Source organism: Hylobates moloch, unplaced genomic scaffold, assembly GCF_009828535.3.
Source record: "Hylobates moloch isolate HMO894 unplaced genomic scaffold, HMol_V3 SCAFFOLD_3, whole genome shotgun sequence".
Taxonomy (NCBI): Eukaryota; Metazoa; Chordata; class Mammalia; order Primates; family Hylobatidae; genus Hylobates; species Hylobates moloch.
Genome location: NW_026652278.1, coordinates 8,516,948 through 8,542,168, shown reverse-complemented (window position 1 = coordinate 8,542,168; position 25,221 = coordinate 8,516,948). Strand labels below are relative to the sequence as shown.

Here is a 25,221-nt window from a genome sequence, read left to right as displayed (position 1 = left end):
GCCGCCATCAGCCCGCGCCCCCGAGCGCCACGCACCCCGCGGCGGTCCGGCACCCTCAAAACCGCAGTCGGCCGCGGAAAGGAAAGGGCACGGGGCCGACGCGCGCCGCCGACTCACAATCGGGGCCGCGCGCCGGCTGACGTCACCCTGTTTCGACCCGCCCCCTGAGCCCGGAAAGAGGCGGTCGCTCATTGGCTGCGCCGCGTCGGCCTCGGGGCCAATGACAGGGCGGCGTGCGGCGGGGTCCTGCCTTGACGTTGTGCCGCTCGCCGCGGGGTTTATTTGGCTACGGGTCCCTCGGCCGCCGCCATTAGGGGTCCGCAGCGCCCGTGGCCGCCTCCCACACCTCACTGCCCCCGCCCCCCGGGGCTCCCCAGCCTCCGCGCCTCCTCTCCGCCCCTCTCCCCCGGCCTCCGGCAGCCGGGAGCAGCGCGCGGACCCTCGGAGACCATGTCCTGACTGAGGGGAGAGGGCGGAGGCGGCAGCAGCGGAGCGGGCGGCGGCGCGGAGGGAGGCGGAGAGGGGCCGGGCTCGACTCGTCGCCGCGGGCTGCGCGGGGAGTCGCCGCCGCCGCCGCTGCCGCCGCCGCCGCCAAGCGCCCGTCGGACGGGGAGGAGGAGCAGGAGCTGGAGGAGGAGCCGCCGCCGCCAGGTAACCGGGCCCCGGGGGGCGCCCCACCGCGGCCTGCCTGGCCCCTCGCTCCTAGGCGGCGCCCAGGTTGCCGGGCCTCCCGGGCTGTCCGCCCGCCTGGCGCCCCAGGGGCGTCCGCGTCGCAGGCGCAGGGAGGGCAGGGGCCCGGGCCGCCGCTGTCGGCGCTTCCATCTTGGGCGCTCCGGGTGCGGGGACGGCCCGGGGGCTGTGGGAGGGCGGGTCCGCCCAGCTTGTTTACCGACCGCCGGCCGCCCGTGGCTGGACGCGGTGCCGGTCCCACCGCCGCTCTTCCGCTAGATTTCCCCACAACTTCTTTTCCTGCCGGAGACGGGTCGGCGAGTGGGGTTTCGCTCCCACTCCGCAATAGGCCGTAAACACTTGGGTCCATTGCCACAAGTTGGTTCTGGTATCTCCAAACTTGTATTTCAGTCCCTCGGCCGCTTGCCTTCCACCTCCTGCGGTGGCCTCCAGTTGCCATTTCTAGGAAAATAAAGGTGGGGGACGACGAGGCGGGTGGGGAGGAGGAGCTGGAGCTAGTGGAAAGATTCGTCTACCCCTCCTGCTCGCAGTAACGTGTGTTCAGTGCAAGGATCTGTTTTTTCTCTGCTGTGGTTTGGTGCGGGTCATTTCACAGACAAAAGAACTGTAGTGAATGCTGGCATTAAGCGCAAGGGACAGGCAGTTTAGGTTAAGCCTGGAAGTTTGAACCGGCCCATTATCTTTGAGATACGCTGGTGTTTTGAAACTCTTGCTGAGAATTTTGTATTTCAGTCAGTTGATTACCCTTTTCTGTAACTCCGTAGACTATCGATTTAAGCGCCGCCCCATCTTACCAGTATTTTGGTTTCACCGTATTTATGATGATGTTAATAAATCTAATGTGCAAAAATACCGTTTTAGGAACACAATTGGAGATAATTTTTGTTTGTTTGTTTTTGAGACGGAGTTTCGCCCTTGTTACCCAGGCTGGAGTGCAGTGGCGCTATCTCGGCTAACCGCAACCTCCGCCTCCCAGGTTCAAGCGATTCTCCTGCCTCTGCCTCCCGAGTAGTTGGGACTACAGGCATGCGCCACCACGCCCGGCTAATTTTGTATTTTTAGTAGAGATGGGGTTTCTCCATGTTGGTCAGGCTGGTCTCGAACTCCTGACTTCAGGTGATCTGCCCGTCTCGGCCTCCCAAAGTCCTGGATTATAGGCATCTGCCACCGCGCTTGGCCTGAGAGAAATCTTTAACTCTGGGACCTATTATGTAATGAGTGATTACCTGTGTTTTAACTAAAACATAGTTAACTTCTTTATCACTTGTACAGCATCCAGCAGTACCCCTGTTTTGGTCAAACATGGATGACTCAGTGTACAAACCATAAGCCAGGGGAAACCATAAGGAATTTTGATCTTGGCTTGTGCCGAGGCTCTTGGGAAAGTCATCTGAACTATGGGAGAAATAAAGCTGGATCTTGTCTCCTTGTTATTATTTTGAATTAAATGAGGTAGTTCTAAAAAAATTTAGAATCTTCTTGACTTTTGGCTCTAAAGATAGGCAGTTTATACTAAAATTTCATAACATTGTTTTTATTGGGCTGTTGGGGTAAGTTTACGAGATAGTAGGACAGTAATGACACATTTTGCTCTTTTGAGGAGGATGTTATTTGAATGTCATGAGGGATTTTATTTCTGTTACTGTTTCAATACCTTTTATTAATGCCTCAGAGCATTGGGACACCCATTTATTTACTCTTGAAATGTGCTTGGGTATGATGAACTCATTCATGGTAATATATTTTAAGCTCATGGCCCTGATCCGTGTCTGTACACTGATAGGGGTTATGGCATGTCACATTTTTTTTTTTTTTTTTTGAGACGGAGTCTCGCTCTGTCGCCCAGGCTGGAGTGCAGTGGCGCAATCTCGGCTTACTGCAAGCCCCGCCTCCCGGTTCACGCCATTCTCCTGCTTCAGCCTCTTTGAGTAGCTGGGACTACAGGCGCCCGCCACCACGCCCGGCTAATTTTTTGTATTTTTAGTAGAGACGGGGTTTCACCGTGGTGTCGATCTCCTGACCTCGTGATCCGCCCGCCTCGGCCTCCCAAAGTGCTGGGATTACAAGCGTGAGCCACTGCGCCCGGCCCGGCATGTCCCATTTAAAGTCTGAGGATTAACATAGTTTTGGAACTCATGGATCTAGTTGTACCATATATGAGGTAGACTGCTTCATATGTGCAGTTGATACAGTGAGAGCTTGTCCATGTGCTTTATAATAAATGTAAACTTTAAATGTGAATTACAAAAGTAGACCACTGGCCGGGCCGGTGGCTCATGCCTATAATCCCAGCACTTTGGAAGGTTGAGGCGGGAGGATCGCCTGAGGTCAGTAGTTCGAGACCAGCCTGGCCAACATGGTGAAACCCTGTCTCTACTAAAAATACAAGAAAATTAGCCGGGCATGGTGGCGTGTGCCTGTAGTCCCAGCTACTCGGGAGGCTGAGGCAAGAGAATCTCTTGAACCCCGGAGGCGGAGGTTGCTGTGAGCCGAGATCCAGCCACTGCACTCCAGCCTGGGCAACGGAGCGGGACTCCATTTCAAAACAAAACAAAAGTAGACCACTATTAATTTGGTTCAGGTTTTTCTTTTTTCCTCTCCTCCTCCTTTTTTTTTTTTTTTTTTTTTTTTGAGATGGAGTCTCACTCTGTCGCCCAGGCTGAAGTGCAGTGGTGCGATTTCCGCTCACTGCAAGCTCCGCCTCCCGAGTTCACGCCATTCTCCTGCCTCATCCTCCCGAGTAGCTGGGACTACAGGCGCCTGCCACCATGCCCAGCTAATTTTTTGTATTTTTATTAGAGACGGGGTTTCACCGTGTTAGCCAGGATGGTCTCAATCTCCTGACCTTGTGATCTGCCCGCCTCGGCCTCCCAAAGTACTGGAATTACAGGCGTGAGCCACTGTGCCCGGCCCTTTTTTCTGTCCTAGGACAGGGTCTTGCTCTGTAGCCCATGCTGGAGTCCAGTGGTGTGATCATGGCTCATTGCAGCCTCAACCTCCTAGGCTCAAGATCTCGGTTCACTACAACCTTCGCCTCCCGGGTTCAAGCGATTCTTCTGCCTCAGTCTCTCGAGTAGCTGCTGGGATTACAGGCGCGTGCCACCATGCCCGGCTAATTTTTGTATTTTTAGAGACAGGGTTTCACCATGTTGGCTAGGCTGGTCTCGAACTCCTGACCTCAGATGATCATCTGCCTGCCTCGGCCTCCCAGAGGCTAGGATTACAGGCGTGAGCCACCACACTCGGCCTGATTTGGTTCAGTTTTATTATTTGGGCATTGCCGCTTGCCTCTTCCTTTCCAATAATAATCTCTTGTGTCTGGGCTTTGAATACTTATCCTCTCATTGATTTGGTATTCGATTTGGAATATTTGTGCTCCACTTATGCTTTGGGTAAATACTTGCACATTTGAACACTCTTACCTCCTCACATCACAACATGAAGACTTACAGAAAACTCCTTTATACAGGCAAAATAAAGTTCAAGCTTCTTGGTGTGGTGTTCAAGTTTCTCTGTAGTCTGGCACTGATCCATTCTTCAGTCCTAACTCTATTTGTGAATCCCCAACTCTAGCCACACTAACTTGCTTGTTGTTCCTATGAAGTCCCTCCTCTTACCTTTCTTTATGCCATTCTTTCTGTTTGAAATCCTCTTCTGCTTGTATTCATGGAGACAGTGTTCTGGGCCAAGAGAGGTCCTGTCTCTAGAGAAGCCTTTTTGACTCCTTTAACCCAAGGGATCTATTCAGTCTTCTCTTGTGTGAGACTTTCTTTTCTTAGAATATGCTAGCCTTGATTTCATATCTTTTTATGTTTCTATTTTGCTTCCCAACTAGTTTTTTAAGACTTCTGCCAAATGGGTATAACTCTATACCCTGTATCTATCTATGGAGACCATATATTCAGCACTGAAAATATGAATACATGGTCTGACAAAGTATTTTTGGTTATAGAGGTATTCTAGGATATGCAGTTTGTACTGTAGTTAAGTATTGGTGTTTCTGGGACTTTATGATTTATGAGACAAATACTTGAAATTATGGCTGTCTCTTTAAAAATTTGGTTGGTATGTTTATATCTATTATCAGCATACTTCTTTGCCCCGTAGAGGATGTTCAGCATTTTGATAGTGTTTGTGTTATATTATTAAAATAAAAATTAAATATCATGTTTCTCTGGTTTACTTCAGATTTGGGTCTGGGGCAGTTACTTGGGTCTTGGATGCTAAGTTTGGTCGTTCCATATTGTTTGGAGGTAACATTTAGCATCATGGGAAGGAGAAAATAATCTGTAGCCTCAGTTTGTATTTTTAGCCTCAGATGTTGGCAGCGTGTGTCACTGATGATAAGGCAGATGAGACAGGAGAATATGTGATTCACTACTGCTACCTGTCACAGTCTTGGATGAAAAATAAGCTGGTCCACAGAATTTTTGTATACCAAGGATAATACATGTAATTATGTAGTACATAGGTGAATGCTGATGCATTTGGAAAATAGGTGTGTGTGTTTCTCTTGTGTTGTATGAGTAGGAGATATGGTGTTTTATGGGTACACAGTCTCTTGGCACTAAACCATCTTGACTTACCTACTGCATCTATGTGGAAACCTGTCCTCTTTCTCCAGTTCAATAAAATATTTTTCCCCTTGAAATTCATGTTTAGAAAGTATAAAAAACTATTTCTTTTCAAGTGTCAGAAACCTTTTAGCATCATTGAAGTTAAAATGACTGTTCATAAACTTTTCAGAAATAGTAGGCATTTTTACTTAGGCTACTAGATTTGTAAAAGGTATTTTCATAGAATTATACCAGTGATTTCACTACCCAAAAAATCTGGATCCATAAGCATTCTTTGCTTTTTGGAAGGGTGGTATTTTGGTTAATTCCATGAAGTTTTTGACAGGAGCCATAAGTTTGAATTTTAAAATGGGGGTTGGCCAGGTAAATTGAATATAAAGGTTTTTTTTTTTCTGCTGTCTAGTGAATTAAATTAAAAAAAAAATTTTTTTTTGAGACAGGGTCTTGCTCTGTCTCCCAGGCCGCAGTGCAGTGCAGATCATGGCTCACCAAACTGTCCTCCCACCTTAGCCTCCCAAGTAGCTGGAACTACAGGTGTGTACCATTGTGCCTGGCTTTTTAAAAAATTTTTTTGTAGAGACAAGGTCTCCCTATATTGCCCCCAGGCTGGTCTTGAATTCCTGGGCTCAACCAATCCTCTTGCCTTGGCCTCCCAAAGTGCTGGGATTATAGGCATGAACCCCTGAGCCCAGATTTTATGTATGTATATATATATTTATTATTATTATTTTTAATAGGGTCTCACTCTGTTGCCCAGGCTGGAGTGTATGGCATGATCACAACTCACTGCAGCCTTGACTTCCCAGGCTCAAGCTATCCTCTCACTTCAGCCTCCCTAGTAGCTGAGACTATAGATGCATGCCCCCATGCCTGGCTAATTTTTTTTTTTTTTTTTTTTTTTTTTTTTTTTTTTTTTTTTAGGACAGAGTCTCTCTCTGTCGCCCAGGCTGGAGTACAATGGCACGATCTTGGCTCACTGCAACCTCCACCACCTGGCTTGAAGCAATTCTCCTGCCTCAGCCTTCCGAGTAGCTGGGATTACAGGCACATGCCACCATGCCCGGCTAATTTTTTTGTATCTTTTAGTAGAGATGGGGTTTCACCGTGTTGGCCCGGCTGGTCTCTAACTGACCTCGTGATCTGCCTGCCTCAGCCTCCCAAAGTGCTGAGATTACAGGCTTGAGCCACTATGCCCAGCCTTGCCTGGCTAATTTTTGTATTTAGCCGTGGTGAGCCACTGCACCTGTCCCTAAATTTTTTAGTAATGAAAAAAATAAACTACTACCCGGGCGTGGTGGCATGTGGCTGTAGTCCCAGCTACTTGGGAGGCTCAAGTGGGAGGATCGCTTGATCCCAGGAATTTGAGTCCAGCCTGGGTGTATTTGTTTGTTTTCACATTGCTATAAAGAACTACCAGCCGGGCGCAGTGGCTCACTCCTGTGATCCCAGCACATTAGGAGGCCTAGGTGGGTAGATCACAAGGTCAGGAGTTCAAGACCATCCTGGCTAACATGGTGAAACCTTGTCTCTACTAAAAACACAAAAAATTGGCTGGACATGGTGGCACGCGCCTGTAGTCTCAGCTACTCGGGAGGCTGAGGCAGGAGAATTGCTTGAACCCAGGAGGCAGAGGTTGCAGTGAGCCGAGCTACATTCCAGCCTGGGCAACAGAGCAAGACTCTGTCTCAAAAACAAACAAAAAAAACTAGCTGAGGCCAGGCACTGTGGCTCACACCTGTAATCCCAGCACTTCGGGATGCCAAGGCAGGTGGATCACAAGATCAGGAGTTCGAGACCAACCTGGCCAACATGGTGAAACCGTGTCTCTACTAAAAATTCAAAAAAATTAGCTGGGCGTGGTGGTGCGCACCTGTAATCCCAGCTACTTGGGAGGCTGAGGCAGGAGAATCTTGAACCCAGGAGGTGGAGGTTGCAGTGAGCCGAGATCGTGCCACTGCACTCCAGCCTGCCTCAGAAGAAAAAAAAAAAACTACCTGAGATTGGTAATTTATAAAGAAAAGAGGCTTAATTGACTCACAGTTTCTCATGACTAGGGAGGCTTCACGAAACTTACGGTAGTAGGCTAAGAGAAAACAAGCACCTTCTTCACAAGGCAGGAGAGAGAGAGTGAGCGAGGGAAGTGCCACGCTTTTAAACTATCAGATCTCCTGAGAACTCACTCAGTATCTCAAGAACAGCATAGGGGAAACCGCCCCCATGATCCAGTCACTTCCCACCAGGTCCCTCCCTCGACACATGGGGATTACAATTGGCGATGAGATTTGGGTGGGGACACCAAGCCAAACCATATAACTGGGCAACATAGCAAGACCCTATCTCTTACAAAAAAAAGAATTTTCGTTATTTTTATTGTTCATATATTGAGGGCAAACTGTCCCTCTCACTCCTGAACTAACACACCACAGTTTTGGTTTTTCATCCTTTGTCAAGTCAATTTTTAATGTGGGTGGTCTCTTTCTTTTTTTTTTTTTTTTTTTGAGATGGGGTCTTGGTACGTTACTCAGGCTGGTGTCAAACTCCTGAGTTCAAGTGATCCGCCTGCCTTGGCCTCCCAAAGTGCTGGGACTGCAGGCTTGAGCCTCCGCGCCTGGCCATAATGTGGGTGGTTTTAATTCATATAAATAAAAAATATTTGAATTCATGATATTAATTGGAATCAGTTGCATATCTTTCCAGTTTTTTCTAAAAAAAAAAAAAAAGAAAACAGCTTCATTGAGGTATATTTCATATACCATAAAATTCACCCCTTTAAAGTATACAATTCAGTAGTTTTTAGTATACTTACAGAGTTGTACAGCCATTACCAACCACTATATAATCCTAGAACATTTTCATGACCCCAAAAAGAAACTCTGTACTCAATTTCCCCCTTGCCTCAGCTCCTGGCACCACTAATCTACTTTGTCTCTCTAGATTTGCCTATTCTGGATGTGTCATAAATGGAATTGTACAATATATGACCGTTTATGTGGCTTTTTTCACTTATAATGTTTTCAAGGTTTATGTTGTGGCATGTGTCTGTACTTCATTCCTTTTTATGGCTGGCTAATATTCCATTGTATAAACAGCATTTTGTTTATCCATTCATTGATTGATGGGCATTTAGATTTTTTCCACTTTTTGGCTACTATGCTGCTGTGAACATTTGTGTACAAGTTTTTGTTCGGATGTAAGTTTTTAGTTCTCTTGGATATATACCTACAGATGGAATTGCTGGATCGTATGCTAATTATATTTAACCTTTGAGGAACTTCCTGCCTGTTTTCCAAAGTAGTTGCATCATTTTACTTTTTTTTTTTTTGGAGACAGAGTCTTACTTTGTCTACCCAGGCTGGAGTGCAGTGGCGTGATCTCGGCTCACTGCAACCTCCGCCTCCCGGATTCAGGTGATTCTCATGTCTCAGCTTCCTGAGTAGCTGGGACTACAGGCACGTACCACCATGCCTGGCTAATTTTTATATTTTTAAGTTGTATTTTTTTAGTAGAGACGAGGTTTCATTATGTTGACCAGGCTGGTCTCAAACTCCTGACCTCAAGTGATCCACCCGCCTCGGCCTCCCAAAGTGCTGGGATTACAGGCGTGAGCCACCGCTCCCTGCCCGTTTTACATTTCTGCCAGAAATATGTGTTCCATTTCTCTACATCCTAATCAACACTTGTTATTGTGTGTTTTTTTTTTAATTGTCATTCTAGTGGAATGGCATCTCCTGGTTTTTATTTGCATTTCCCTAATGACTAATGATGTTGAGCATCTTTTCATGTGCTTCTTGGCCATTTGCATATCTTGTTTAGAGAGGTGTTTATTTCAGTGTTTTGCCCATTTTTCATTTGGGTTGTCTTTTTGTTGGTGATTTTTTGCAAGAGTTCTTTATGTATTCTGGATGCAATTCCCTTCCTATATTTGCAAATACTTTCTTCTGTCTGTGCGTTGTCTTTTCACCTTCTTTATGGTGTTCTTTGAAGCACAAAAGTTTTTAATTTGATGAAGTCTAGTTATCTGTGTTTTCTTTTGTCACTTGTGCTTTTGCCTAACCCAGGGTCATGACAATTTATGTTTTCTTCTAAGAGTTTCTTAGTTTTAGCTGTCAGATTTAGGTCTCTGATCGTTTTGAGTCGAGCTTTGTGTATAATTTGAGTCACAGGTCCAACTCAGTTTTTTTGCATGTGGCTGTCTAGTTGTCCCTGCATCATTTGTTGAAATACACTTAGTTTTAGCAGTGCACAGTCACGCGTTGCTTAAATGTTCTGAGCAATGCATTGTTAAGTGATTTTGTCATTGTGCGAACATCGTAGAGTCTACTTAGACAAAACCTAGATAGCATAGCCTACTACACAGTAGGCCATGGGTTATAGCCTGTTGTTCCTAGGCCATAAACGCTGTATATAGCATGTTACTGTATTGAATATTGTGGTGTTTTTCTAACACAAAGATAAGTATTCATGAGTGTAAACATAAACATAGAAAAAGCACAGTAGAAATATGGTGTAAAAGATAAAAAATGGTACACCTATATAGGGCACTTACCATGAATGGAGCTTGCAAAACTGGAAGTTGCTCTGGGTGAGTCAGTGAGTGAGTGATGAATGAATGTCAAGGACATTACTATACACCACTGTAGACTTTATAGACAGTGAACACTTTGGCTACACTGAATTTATTTAAAACATTTTCTTCAAAAATAAATTAATCTTAGCTTATTGTAACTTTTTAACTTCATAAATTTTTAATTTTTAAAAAAACTTTAGACTTTTGTAGTAACACTTAAAACACAAACACATTGTGTAGCTGCACAAAAATATTTTGTTTCTTTAGATCCTTACCTTATAAGCTTTTTTATTAAAAACTAGGACACACATTAGCTTAAGCCTACACAGGGTCAGGATCATCAGTATCACTGTCTTCCACCTGTACATCTTGTCCCACTGGAAGGTCTTTGGGGGCAATAACATGCGTAGAGCTATCATCTATGATAACAGTGCCTTCTAGAATACCTCCTGAAGGACCTGCCTAGGGCTTCTTTACAGTAGACTTTTTTTTTTTTTCTAAAGTAAGTAGGAGTAACATTGTAAAATAACAATAAAAAGTATAGTAAACAAACTGGTAACATACTTGTTATCATGATTAGCTATTACGTACTGTATATAATTTTACGTGCTACACATAGCTAGACTGCCAGCACAGTAGGTTTGTTTACACCAGCATCACTACAAACGTGAGTAATGAATGTGTTGTGCCATGACATTATGATGGCTTTGACGTCACAAGGCAAATTTTCCAGCTTTGTTATATAATCTTATAGGACCACTGTCACATATACAGTCTGTCTTTGATTGACACATGGTTATGCAGGCCATCACTGTAATTATTCTCAACTGTAAGTTGATTTATTGCAAGGCAGGATTCCCTGGATATATGAAGAAATTATCCCTATTCTGCAGCAGAAGGAAAGGATCTTAGTGTTGCACAGTAAAAGTTGGAACAATACGCTTGTGAGTGGAATTCTGAAGACATCACTTCTGTGATTTTTAAACCACTTCTAAATCCTTTCCTCTTTTGTTTGTGGTGGGTAATTAACTTCACTTTTTGGTATTTAATGGAGCTAAAGTTTATTTTTAAACGGGAACTAGTTCAGTTTTCCGAACTAAATAAACTTTTTGTGGAATACTATCTTTTGATGCCAGCAGAATATTGTTTCTTTTTATTGACTAGATGATTAGTAAGCAATGGTTACGTGCAGATACTGTTTAGGGACATAATGAGTTTTTCACAGTTGAGTGTTAGAAACAAATCATAATCCAGTAAACTAAGAACTATTTTAGAAGTTTGTTTTGAAGTGGTAAAGAAGGGATTAAAGGCCTGGCACGGTGGGTCATTCCTGTAATCCCAGCACTTTGGGAGGCTGAGGTGGGCAGATCACTTGAGGCCAGGAGTTGGATACCAGCCTTGGCCAACATGGCGAAACCCCATCTCCACCAAAAACACAAAAATTAACTGGGCATGGTGGCATATGCCCATAATCCCAGCTTCTTGGGAGGCTGAGGCATGAGAATTGCTTGAACCTGGGAGATGGAGGTTGCAGTGAGCTGAGATCGCATCACTGCACTCCAGCCTGGGTGATAGAGCAAGACTGTCTCAAAAAAAGAAAAAAATAAAAGGACTAAGTTTATTCAGTAGCATGAGATTGGGATTGGTCAGGATGGGCTTTACCGGGGTGGGAACATTTGAGCTGGTCCTTGAAGGAGGAGTACCCGATTTCTAGGTATATAAAACTGGGTAAGAAGGGGAATAGGAGTAGGCAAGCATCCTGTGACGAGTGAAGGCATGGAGACATGAAAATTATATGTGATCTTTAGGGACTAGCAGAGGCTACCGTATAGCCAAAGCATGCGGATGAGGTTGGAAAGGCACTGTTAGCATTTGATCCTCACCTTCCCCTGGGGCTGGGAATTAGAAGGGAGGAGTGATCTCCTTAAGTGTGGATCATCTTTACACATGTGGCGAGCCATTACCCACCCCTCCCCAACTGTGCAACTGTGAGTGTGTATTGGGAAGATATGTCAGGGATATTTGTGGTATATATTAGAAGTGTTGAAGGCATATAGAAATTATTTTAGTACATTTTTTTTTTATTATTGGGCACCTGCTATGTGATTTGAAGTTGCTTAGGATTTTCTAAAAGATTACATAAAATACTGTTGAAAAGATGATTGCATACAAAACATATAATCTGTTCAATGTTAAGTGTGTTAGAAAGCACGTATACTAGATGTTGGGATACATCTGTTAACAAGACAAAGTCTTTGCTAATTGTGTTCTATTTACTCTCTAGTGTGGAGAGACAAATGCAGAAAGAAATGTCAGATAGTGATAAGTGCTGTGCAGAAAATTCAAGTACGGTGATGTGATGGAGAATGCCTGAGTGGTCAGAGAAAATCTTTGGGAGGTGACATTTAAACTGAGATCTCAATGACAAGAATGACATGTGGAAAATCTGGGGAAATACCGTTCTAGGCAGAGGAGATTTCTAATACAAAGCCCCTAAAGGGAGAATGATCTTGACTTGTAAAAGGAACAGAAAGTCACTTTATGTAAAAATTTGTAAGTAAGGCTGGGGAGTTTTAATTTTATTCTGTGTAAGGATAGTGGATAGAGTGGAAGTGCTAGATCACTTAGTCTCTGCAGTAATCCAAGTGACAAATAATGGTGGCTTGGAATAGGGGTATAGCAGGGGAGTCTGGAGTGAAGCAAACTTTTGGGGACTTGTTTAGGAGGTAGTATCAGTGGTAGCTAGCTAGTCGGTTTTATAACCTGATAATCTTGGGCAGTGTGTTTATAATCATGGAAGGTTGTGGTGCATTAGCGAGAGGGCACTGGAATCAGAACTGGGGTTCACTTCCTAGCCTTGTGACCCTAGACGAGATGTTTCACCTCTCCTGAAGGCACAGAGTTTTTTTTTTTTTTGTGACAGAGTCTCACTGTGTCGCCCAGGCTGGAGTGCAGTGGCGAGATCTCGGCTCACTGCAACCTCTGCCTCCAATATTCAAGCAATTCTCCTGCCTCAGCCTCCTGAGTAGCTGGGATTACAGGTGCGCACCACCACAACTGGCTAATTTTTTTTTGGTCTTTTTAGTAGAGACGGGGTTTCACCATGTTGGTCAGGTTGGTCTGGATCTCCTGACCTCGTGATCCACCCACCTCTGTCTCCCAAAGTGCTGGGATTACAGGTGTGAGCCACTGCACCCGGCTGACACAGATTCTTATTCATAAAAATGGAGGCCGGGTGCCGTGGCTCATGCCTGTAATCCCAGCACTTTGGGAGGCCGAGGCAGGTGGATCATGAGGTCAGGAGTTCGAGACCAGCCTGGCCAACATAGTGAAACCCTGTCTCTATCAAAAATGCAAAAATTAGCTGGGTGTGGTGGCACACGCCTGTAGTCTCAGCTACTTAAGAGGCTGAGGCAGGAGAATCACCTGAACCCGGGAGGTGGAGGTTGCAGTGAGGTGAGATCTGCTGTCGCGCTCCAGCCTGGGCAACAGAGCGAGACTCTGTCTCCAAAAAAAAAAAAAAAGGGATATATGGGGTGCTTTAAGAGGGAAGGTACCCGAGGATTCAATGAAGTTAGTGTTCTTTACCTAAAGCTCCGTACAAAACTTAAGTTGATGTTACGTCAAGCTGGCAGGTGTTCGTGATGTTAATTATAGGACTTGGGTTTTGAAGTGATCAGTTTTAGCCCTCCACTTAAAGATAGGTAAGCCTTTATGGTCACCATTTTTTCAGATGAGAGGCTTGGGTTCTAAGGATTTGGCTAGTATTTCAGATGTAAGAGAGGGAGAGGGACTGAGACTCAAATTTTGGAAGTGCAGTACATTTCCTTCCTTCCTTTCCTTTTGTCTTTCTTTCATGGATTCTCGCTCTGTCGCCCAGGCTGGAGTGCAGTGGTGCAACCTTGGCTCACTGCAGCCTCCTGCTCCTGGGTTCAAGCAATTTTCCTGCCTCAGCCTCCCGAGTAGCTGGGATTATAGGTACCCACCACTATGTCCAACTAATTTTTGTATTTTTAGTAGAGACGGGGTTTCACCATGTTGGCCAGGCTGGTCTCAAACTCCTGACCTTAGGTGATCCACCTGCCTTGGCCTCCCAGAGTGCTGGGATTACAGGCGTGAGCAACCATACCCGACCTGGTACATTTTCTTTTTCTTTTTTCTTTTTTTTTTTTCAGACGGAGTCTGGCTCTGTCGCCCAGGCTGGAGTGCAGTGGTGCAATCTCGGCTCACTGCAAGCTCCGCCTCCCGGGTTCACGCCATTCTCCTGCCTCAGCCTCTCCGAGTAGCTGGGACTACAGGCGTCCGCCACCACGCCCGGCTAATTTTTTGTATTTTTAGTAGAGATGGGGTTTCACCGTGGTCTTGATCTCTTGACCTCGTGATCCGCCCGCCTCGGCCTCCCAAAGTGCTGGGATTACAACAAGCGTGAGCCACCGCGCCCGGCCTACATTTTCATATATGTGAGAGAACTAGGTATAAATGTCAAGAGATGAAAATGGTTTTTCCATAGTAAAGTACATTTCTATGCTTTAGTGAAAGATAATAAATTATTAAAGGGAAATATTATAGGATATTCTTGACATATATATTTGGAAGAGTAGCTGAGAAGATACTTAAAAGATTAATCGTGGCTATGTGCATTGGCTCATGCCTGTAAACCCAGCACTTTGGAAGGCTGAGTCGAGAAGATTGAGGCCTAGAGTTCAAGATTAGCCTGGACAATGTATGAGACCTTGTCTCTAATACAAATTTAAAAAATAGCTTGGTGTAATGATGTGCGCCTGTAGTCCCAGCTACTCTGGAGGCTGAGGTGGGAGGATCACTTGAGTCTGGGAGGTTGAGGTTGCAGTGAGCCATGATCATGCCACTGCACTCTAGCTTAGGCCACAGAGTAAGACCCTCTCTGTTAAAAACCAAAAATCAATTAGTCATGAAGGGGTTTTTATGCCCTCTTAAGGATATAAATATATTTTTTGGAGACAAGATTTTACTTTTTCACTTGGCTGTAGTGCAGTGGTGGGATCATAGCTCACTGCAGGATTGACCTTCCGGGCTCAAGTGATCCTCTCACCTCAGCCTAGCTGGGACTACAGGCATGTGCCACCATACCCGGCTAACTTTATAACAATTTTTTGTAGAGATGGAGTCTCACTGTGTTGCCCAGGCTGATCTTGAACTCCTAGGCCTCCCAAGATGCTAGGATTACAACAGTGGTTCCTACCGCTCCAGCCATGTGTCCTTTTAAATACTCTCCATTATTATTATTTTTTGAGACAGAGTCTTGCTCTGTTGCCCAGGCTGGAGTGCAGTAGTGTGGTCTCGGCTCACTGCAGCCTCTGCCTCCCAGGTTCAAGTGATTCTTCTGCCTCAGCCTCCCCGGTAGCTGGGATTACAGGCGCCCACCATGACTCCCGGCTAACTTTTGTATTTTTGGTAGAGACAAGGTTTCATCATGTTGACCAGGCTGGTCTTGAACTCCTGATCTCAGGTGATCCGCCCACCTCAGCCTCCCAAAATGGTGGGATTACAGGTGTTGAGCCTAAAAATACTTTATTTTTTAGAGCAGTGTTAAGTTCACAACAAAATTGAGCAGAAAATACAGAGAGTTCCCATACACCTGCTGCCCCCGTGTTTCCCCCACTGTCTACATCCTTCCCCAGAGTGATGTATTTGTTAACAATTAATGAACAAACATCGACACATAATCACCCAAAGTACATAATTTACGTTAGGATTCACTCTGTAGATTCTATGAGCTTTGACAAATTTATAATGAAAAGTATCTATCATAATAGCACAGTGATTTCACTGCTCTAAAACTCCTCCCTGCTGTTTGTATTCATCCCTTCCCTCTAACTCTTGCAACCCCTCGATCTTTTTACTGTCTTCATGTTTGGCCTTTTCTAGAATGTCATATAGTTGGAATCATACATTATGTAACTGTTTCAGGTTGTCTTTCACTTGGTAATACGCATTTAAGGTTCATCTGTGTCTTTCTGTGGCTTTATAGCCCATTTGTTTTTAGAGCTGTATAATATTCCATTGTCTGGATGTACCACAGTTTATCCATTCACCTACTGAAGGACATCTTAGTTCTTTCCAACTTGTTGCAATTAGAAAAAAATTCTCACACTATACGGGTGTAAGGATTTTTTTTTTTTGAGATGGAGTCTCACTCCGTTGCCCAGGCTGGAGTGCAGTGGCACATTCTTGGCTCACTGCAACCTCCACCTCCTGGGTTCAAGCGATTCTTGTGCTTCAGCCTCCCAAGTAGCTGGAACTACAGGTACCTGCCAGCACACCTGGCTAATTTTTTGTAATTTTAGTAGAGATGGGGTTTTACTGTGTTGGCCAGGCTGGTCTTGAACTCCTGACCTCAAGTAATCCACCCACCTCAGCCTCCCAGAGTGCTGGGATTACAGGTATGATTTTAAATTCCCACCAACAATGAATGAGAGTTCCTGTTGCTCCACATTCTTGACAGCATTTGTTAGTGTCAGTGTTTTGGATTTTAGCCATTCTAGTAAGTATGTGGTGGTATCTCATTGTTTTAATTTGTAATTACCTAATGATATATGGTGTATTTTTGTATTTTTAGTAGAGACAGGGTTTCACCATGTTGGCCAGGCTGGTCTTGAACTCCTGACCTCAGGTGATCAGCCCACCTTGGCCTCCCAAAGTGCTGGGATTACAGGCGTGAGCCACCCCCCCCCCCCACGTTTGAAAAGATGTTCAACGTCTTTTCATATGCTCATTTACCACCTATATATATTCTTTGGTGAGGTGTCTGTTCAGATCTTTTGCCCATTTTTCAGTTGAGTGGTTTTCTTATTGAGTTTTAAGAGTTCTTTGTATATTTTGGATAATAGTCACTTATCTTTTGCAAATTTTTTTTCTGGTTTTTGATATTCTCATTCTCTTGACAGTGTCTTTCACAGAGCAGAAGTTTTAAATATCAGTGAAGTCCAGCTTAATCAGTTTTCTTTCTTTTTTTTTTTTTTTTTGAGATGGAATTTTGCTCTTGTTGCCCAGGCTGGAGAGCAATGGCGCGATCTCGGCTCACTGCAACCTCCGCCTCCCAGGTTCAAGCGATTCTCCTGCCTCAGCCTCCTGAGTAGCTGGGGTTACAGGCATGTGCCACTATGCCCAGCTAATTTTTTCGTATTTTTAATAGAGACAGGGTTTCACCATGTTGGTCAGGCTGGTCTCAAACTCCTGACCTCGTGATCTGCCTGCCTCAGCCTCCCAAAGTGCTGGGATTACAGGCGTGGGCCACTGCGCCTGGCTGACAAAAATTAAATTCTGAATGAAGTAGCATGTTTATAGTTCTTGCAAAAGTTGTTTTATTATTATTTAAATGCTGGATTGATGTGTATTTTTGGAGTTAATTGTTCCATTTCCATACATGTTTAAGAAAACTGTGGTCTTTCATCCAATTAGATTGCAGGTTCTCTGAGCACAGGGACAGTGTTTTGTCTAGTTACATCTCTCCATATTTCTGAGTGCATGGTAAACCTTTGGTAAATGTTGTCGTAGATTGTTACATTAGTTTTGTTTGGGATTGTGATTTAAGGTACATGATTGACCTGGGATGTCTCAAACTGTGTAAAGGAACTATGCTCTAAGATAGGTTCTGCTGAAGCTCAAGACATACCTGTATTACTCCTCCTCACTTTCTTGTTACGATTGAGGAACGGAAGTGTTCAGATAGAGTATGTAAAGAGCTAGAAATCCTCCTGAGATGACAAGGTGAACAGAAAGAGCATTAATATTGTTTCATGCTAGATTTGACACAATGTAAGTTAACTTTTTGTCTTTAAGATCTTCTTTCATTCTAGTCAGTGGATTGCTAATTGTCTAGTGGTTTAAAAGGAAAGACATTAGAGTTGTAACTTTTATTACAGTTTTTTCTAATGTAGCCTTGACAGATTAAAATGTAACATTTAAATTTGTTACATTTTGAAGACTTAGGTTTGGTTGGAATGAAGTGAGTTGTAGTTGTAGAGGGTAATCACCTCAGTTAATTAAGGCATAGTGCTGATAAGGCCAAGGTCACCCTGGCAGGTGTTATTTAATTTTACTTTGTCCAACTTATCCACACATTTCTGGAAGTGTACAGTATGTTTAGTTCACATCTACTCATTTGATACAGATGCCATAGATAATAGTGACCTCTTTTTATAGGAATGCCAGCTCATTTTTGACATCTAATTATTGATTATTTACATACAATTTCACACTAATTTAGGACTTTTAGAAGATACTTAATGATTGCAAAAGTTTTGTACGTGTCTTTGTCATAGCAAGATTTGAGTAGTTAACTAGCTTATGGGTTGCCACAGTGCCAAGTCTGTTGTAGGATGGTAGACTTTCAGAGCTGTGATGAAAGGAACAAACATTTATTGAACAATTTTGTGGCTCTTAGTAGTCTAATCCCTTTAATTTGTAGATGGGAAAACTGAGGCTCCGAAATAGGAAATTCTGATTAGGAATTGAGTTTTGGACATGTTAAGTGTGAGAAACTTGTTAAACCTTCAAACTGAGATGTCACGTGGCAACTGGTTTTACAAATCTTGAGTTAGGGGAGAGATCCAACTTGGAGATACAAATTTTTAAATTATCACGAAATAGATGATATCTAAAGCCCAGGGATTGACTAAGATCCCCAAAGTAGTTAGAGGTTAGAGAGAAGAGGACCAAAGCTTGGGGCACTTGGCTCTTTAATTCAGAAAGATAAGGAAGCCAACAAAGAAGCTTGAGGAAGAAAAGCTACTGAGATTGGAGGAAAACCAGGAGAAGGAAGCCATGTGAAAACAGTATGTTTAATTGTGGATTATAGAACCGGAGAGCTTCAGACTAAGCCATTTAACAAATAATTTAGCGATTGTTGTATTTTGCCTGAGAGTTCATTTTATTTCAAATGCCGAAGTTGCAGAGGCAAAAGTGTTTAATAATTTCGTGGATTCAATTACATGTTACATATTTTTTAATGGGGCTAGAATGTGAAGGTGCTGAAGTCACGGCTTGCTGTGTAATATTCTAGATATTTGTTGATGTAGTTCTATACTTAAGTATGGACCTAACTGGTGTGTTATGAAATGAGAGAAAAACAGATGTAATAGGTTTTGCTCAGTTTATAATCTGGTCAGGGATACAGGAAGACATAACAAGTGTATCAAACATGAATCTTAGTCCGAAAACTCAGATAGAAAGAAGGTACCACATTTGCTTTCTTTAAATTAACTTGATTTGGATTCTACTTCTTTGGCAGGAAATTCAACCTCAGTCATCCTTGCGGCCCCCTCTCCTCATGTTATTGGAAGGCCTGGTGTCATATGGTTCAGATTTTGCCTGCACTGGTTATGGTATTGTCTTCCATTGCCCTCCACAAGGTTCCGTCAGGTTCTGTGGCTCTGCCACCAACTGTGGGCCGTAGTGCCTGTGGCTTGACACCTAGTTTATATCTAGCAGACACTTTTTTTTTTTTTTTTTTTTGAGGCGGAGTCTCGCTCTGTTACCCAGGCTGGTGTGCAGTGGCGCAATCTCGGCTCACTGCAAGCTCTGCCTCCCGGGTTCACACCATTCTCCTGCCTCAGCCTCTCCGAGTAGCTGGGACTACAGGCGCCCGCCACCACGCCCGGCTAATTTTTTGTATTTTTAGTAGAGACGGGGTTTCACCGTGGTCTCGATCTCCTGACCTCGTGATCCGCCCGCCTCGGCCTCCCAAAGTGCTGGGATTACAAGCGTGAGCCACCGCACCCGGCCTTAGCAGACACTTTTTACTGAGGTCTTGCTGCCTGTTCAGTTGCTGCCATGGAGTTGATTCCATCCTCTCTAGAATTTCTTCTGAGATTGCTCACAACGTCTACTCCTTTCTTTCCTCAAGTCATTCAACATGGCCTCTTCTTGGGTTTTACTAAACACAAGGTGCTGGTCTACCTTCCATGCCACTGGAATCTCTGAACAAAGGTTTTTGAAAGCCTGGCTGTTTGACTGGAAATCAAAGGGAGGGATGGAAATAGAAGGGTGTGAGTGACATAGGAAAAACATATATGAATTAGTGTTCCAAAAACTAGCCCCAAGAGGAAATATAAAGTGCCAAATGCCAATAAAAGTATGGTTGCTTGGAGTGTGCTTGGAGTGATTTGAAAACTTTATGAAGATGAGACTTGAACTGAGCCTTAAAGGATGGATAGAATTCACTATAAATGAGGGTGTCTATTGTGCTTCTGTATCTAAGGCAGTACCTTCATGTGTATGTTGGGTGGTGGTGACACATGCATGAGTCAGGGGCGTGTGTGGCATGTTTGGGAGTGAGTGTGTGGTGTTTGTGACAGGAAGGAGTTGAGAGTTAATACTGTTGCAGAAGAGCCTCAGAAAGAGAATTGTGGAACAGTCAGCTGGATGGATTTAGAAAGGGAAGATGCTTAGAAGGCTTTTATGGTAGTTCTGACCTGAACTGGAAAAGGATTGATGGCAGTGGGAGACAGTAATTAGAAACCACTGGAAAGAATCTGTGGGGAGAGGCAGAATTTAAGGTGATTCTGAGTTCTCTGCTGGGTGCAGAGGTATTAATAGTGTCATTAATGGAAACTGGAGAAGTCAAGATAGGAGTTTGTTGTGAGAAGAAGATAAGGGGTTTAATGGAGAATTTAATAACCTGTTGGAGCCCTGAAATGAGGTTAGATTTGTAGATAAAGGGTTTACCATATCATCGATCTTCACCATCCTGCTCTAGACTGGTTGTTTTTCCTGTTGACTATTGCGAAGAAGACGGTGATGAAAGAATATACTGATGAGAAAAGAGATGAGTATGTGCAATATTTTGGCTTGAGTTAAGTAGTTTAAAGTTTTTTATTTACAGAAATTTTATAGTTCAAAATTGCTTTGTAATATTTTAAGAGCCTGAAAATTTAGCATGCCTGGAAAATCCTTTTTAGTTTTAGCTTTCGTCTTTATATCCCTAAGATGTTCTCTGAGCATTTGTAAATCTCCGCAGATTTATATTAATAAGCTAATAAATATTTATATTAAGTATAAGTTTGTATTAATAAAGCTAATAAAAATCTTTAAGGCTCCTTTTCTTGTTGTTGTTTGAGACGGCGTCTCGCTCGGCTGCCCGGGCTGGAGTGCAGTGGCGCAATCTCTGCTCACTACAACCTACACCTCCCAGGTTCAAGCAGTTCTCCTGCCTCAGCCTCCTGAGTAGCTGAGTAGTATAACTTCTCATCATTTGAAACTACTGGCAATTGAGCTTATCTCAGTTTGTTTCCTGAGTTTGCACTTGAAGAGAATTATTTGTGGTTTTTTTTTTTTTTTTTTTTTTTTTGAGATGGAGTTTCGCTCTTGTTGCCCAGACTGGAGTGCAGTGCTGCAGTCTCGGCTTGCTGCAACCTCCGCCTCCCGGGTTCAAGCGATTATCTTGCCTCAGCCTCCCGAGTAGCTGGGATTATAGGCACCAGCCACCACGCCCAGCAATTTTTGGGTTTTTGGTAGAGACGGGGTTTCGCCATGTTGGCCAGGCCGGTCTTGAACTCCTGACCTCAAGTGATCTACCTGCCTCAGCCTCCTAAAGTGCTGGGATTACAGGCGTCAGCCATTGCGCCCAGCCGAGAATTATTTCATTTCTTCAGTTCTCTTATGATTGTTTAGTAGGTGGTTGGGGTAATTTGTAGTGTAGCTACAATTTTGAGGAATTGACTTCAGTATAAATGTGATTCTTATACAGTGTTTAGTAATACTTCACAAATATTAAACATGACAGTATAAAAAATGTTCAATTATGTAAGTCCCTTTCCCCTGCCTGCTATTAGTACATATACCATAATATTTGTGCACTTTTATTATCTGAATTGGAAAGTATGTAATTAAAAACAGTTACGAATTTAGTACTTGTAAATTTAGTAGTAGTAAATGGTTGATATATTTAGAGACATTATTCATTCTATAGGCAGAGCTTGATGCACAAATGGATTCCTGGTCTCCTTGGTCCACAGGATGGGAACTGTTGGTATTGCATTTGAACCAAGGAATATTTGTCTTAAGAGTAGCAGTTTTGTCCAGTTCTCCTTAAAGAAGGCCCAGATTATGTAGATTTTATTGTGGTTTTATTTTACCAATTAATTGAAGTTTGAGTCCTTGGATAGAATTTGCAAATCTGCTTTGCATGCAAAATTAAACTTGTAAAGTAAATTTACTTGGGTGTATGAATATATTTAATACTTAAAGTGATATTTAGTAAGTTTTATTTCAAGGTAGAGTATTAACTTTTAGAGCTGGCTACTTTGGAAATAATTTTATGTACTTTTTGGAATGTTTTGACATCTGGAAAAAGTGTATTCTGTTAATTTCTTCGTAATACTGCAAAAAAACACATAGTTCAGTTGATGTTATCCTTACTGTTCAGTTCTGTTTACTAATTACCACAGGTAGAAATGGCTGTCTCAGATAATCTTCAATGAATTTTTTCTTTTCTTTTCTTTCTTTTTTTTTTTTTTTGAGACAAGGTCTCACTCTGAGTGCAGTGGTGTGATCATGGCTCACTGCAGCCTCAAGTCCACTGGGCTGAAGCGATCCTCCTGCCTCAGCCTCCTGAGTAGCTGGACTACAGGCATGTGCCACCACCCTGGGCTAATTTTGTATTTTTTGAAGAGATGGGATTTTGCCATGTTGCCCAGGCTGGTCTCAAACTCTTGGATTCAAGCAATCCACCTGCGTAGGCCTCCTGTGCTGGGATTATAGGCGTGAGCGCCCAGCCACTCTTCAATGAATTTTACCTTGCAGTTACTAAACAACATTCCCGCAATGTTTCAAGTTCCCTCAGAGTGAACACTGTACATCATTACGTCTTTTTTTTTCTTTTCCTTGAGACAGCCTTGCTCTGTCATCCCAGGCTGAAGCACAGTAGCACAATCATAACTCACTGTAGTCTTGAACTCCTATACTCAAATGATACTCCTTCCTTGGCCTCCTGAGTAGCTGGGACTATAGGCACAGGCGACTGCACCTGGCTAATTAAAAAAAAAATTTTTTTTTTGGTCGGGCGTAGTGGCTCATGCCTGTAATCTCAGCTCTTTGGGATGCTGAGGCAGGTGGATCACTTGAGGCCAGGAGTTTGAGACCAGCCTGGCCAACATGGTGAAACTCTGTTTCTACTAAAAATAAAAAAATTGGCTGGGTATGGTGGGATGCGCCTGTAGTCCCAACTACTCAGGAGGCTGAGGCAGGAGATTCACTTGAACCTGGGAGGTGGAGGCTGCAGTGAGCCAAGATTGTGCCACTGCACTCCAGCTTGGGTGACAGAGTGAGACTGTCTCAACAACAACAAAAATTGTGTTTTTTTTTTTTTTTCCTTTTTTTGTAGTGATGGAGTCTTGCTATGTTGCCCAGGTTGGTCTTGAATCCTGGACTCAAGTGATCCTCCCACCGCATTCTCCGAAAGTGCTGGGATTAAAGACTTGAGCCACCGTGCTTATTATCTAATAGGAGGCACATCTCTTAAAACTTTTGAGCTTGGTTTTGGTATTGCTTAGTTACCTGGATTTTCAGAGGTTGGTGGGCTAATTAGGCAGCTATCTGTCCATTATTTTACCAGGCATTTGTGACAGTGATTATTTTTCATGGCAATTTTTTGTTTGTTTTTTAAATCAGCCTGGACATTTAAATATATTATGCCAGTATATTAGTTACATGAAGATTAGCTAAGATAATGTAAGGTTACGGGCTGTTTAGTTACACTTACAAACATAGTAAGACTTATCAAAACAAGTATGGATTTTGAATGTGAATTTTTTAAAAGATATATTGAAATTACTTAGAGTAGCCCTGGATATATGTTCATTGTGGCATTTATCTTGTTAATAAGTTTTTACATGCTCATTTTAATTTCCAGTAGCATGAGCAAGTAACTTACATTTCATTCCTGAGAAACTGAAACAATCTGCCTAAAGAGCATGAAAATTACCATTAAATCTGTATTGTCCACTTTCTGGATGCTTATATCATTATAGTTCTCTGCTCTTCCACACATTTTTGGGCTGCTATCAGTTTGTAAGTAATCATTATACAAACTAAATTTAAAAATTTAAGCAAGATAATTTTATATTACTTGGATCAGGGAAAAAATTGCAGTTGCTGAAGATGGTTTCATAGCTAAATATAAGCAATTATTTTGCTTTTTCTACTTTTTTGGATTTTATCATCTTTTCCCTTTTAGTAATAGAGTAATACAGGTAGGAATTAACTTAGCACTGCCAAATTAATAGTAATATTAGCCCTGTGTACACAGCGCAGGATTAAGGTTATATAGAAAAATGTCTCATCCATGTTTAATTTGGCTGACCAGCCCAATTGATTAGCCAATTTTATTGTTTTGTTAAGTTAAAATTCTGAATATAGTTGTCCATTGTTAAAATAAGTAAGTAGGGTTAAAATAGAGAATCTATAAAAATAAAGCCTTAAAAATCTTTTAGCTAAAGTAGCAGGCTTCAAGTGAAATTCAGTTTTGGTCTCCTTTACAGGAATAGCTATTCACAGTCAGACAGAACCACTTATCACGTTTTGCAGTATCTCCTGAGGAAGTCAGAATCTGAGCCAGCATGAAGACGGAATCTTGTCTTTGATCTGATTTGCAAACCGTACTTTTATTCTAATCATGTGCAAGGTGGAGGTTATAGCGTGGGAACTAAAATCTTAGTAAGTGTGGTTTTTATTTTAGCTATTAAATAGTATACTTTCTTATAGTTTTTTTCTTCTTAGCAGAGTTCACACTATAAATGGTGTATGGACTTGGCAGGCAGGAACATAATACAGTATACTTCAAAAGTGAAAGATTTAGGCTGGGTGCGGTGTTTCATGCTTGTAATCCTAGCACTTTGGGAGGTCGAGGTGGGTGGATCACGAGGTCAGGAGTTCAAGAGAAGCCTGGCCAAGATGCTGAAACCGTGTCTCTACTAAAAATACAAAAATTAGCCGGGCATGGTGGCATGCACCTCTAATCCCAGCTACTTGGGAGGCTGAGGCAGGAGAATCGCCTGAACCTGGGAGGTGAAGGTTGCAGTGAGCTTAGATTGCACCACTCCACTGCATTCCAGCCTGGGCAAAACATAGCAAGACTCCGTCTCAAAAAAACAAAAAACAAAAACAAAAAAAAAAAAGGAAAGATTTAACCCTCTAAGTTCAGGAAAAATCCCTGAGAAAGAGAGAGCAAAGGTTCTATACTCTGCCTAGGATTTCTTTCTCTTTCCTGGTGAAAAATAGGTGTTGGGATGATACTGAGTTGATAAAAGTATTTAAGAAAAGTGGCCAATGTCTAAATTCAAGCCATTAAAAAAAATCATTAAATATGTTATGTAAGTTGCTTCATTTATGAATTAGTTGCCATTAAAT

General features: G+C 43.0%; 1 protein-coding gene across 2 annotated transcripts in view; it reads left to right on the top strand.

Annotated features, from left to right (window-relative positions):
* Positions 1–278: 278 nt before the first annotated feature.
* ZRANB1 (zinc finger RANBP2-type containing 1) overlaps positions 279–25,221 on the top strand; it is a 69,114-nt gene continuing 44,171 nt past the window's right edge. Inside the window, exons 1-2 of one of the 2 annotated variants that reach the window (XM_058435909.1) lie at positions 279–651; positions 24,354–24,528. In XM_058435909.1, the coding sequence (XP_058291892.1) occupies positions 24,488–24,528 (41 nt within the window). In that variant the 5' untranslated portion in view covers positions 279–651; positions 24,354–24,487. The remainder of the gene's footprint in view (positions 652–24,353; positions 24,529–25,221) is intronic. The other variant, XM_032175603.2, reaches the window with a different exon arrangement.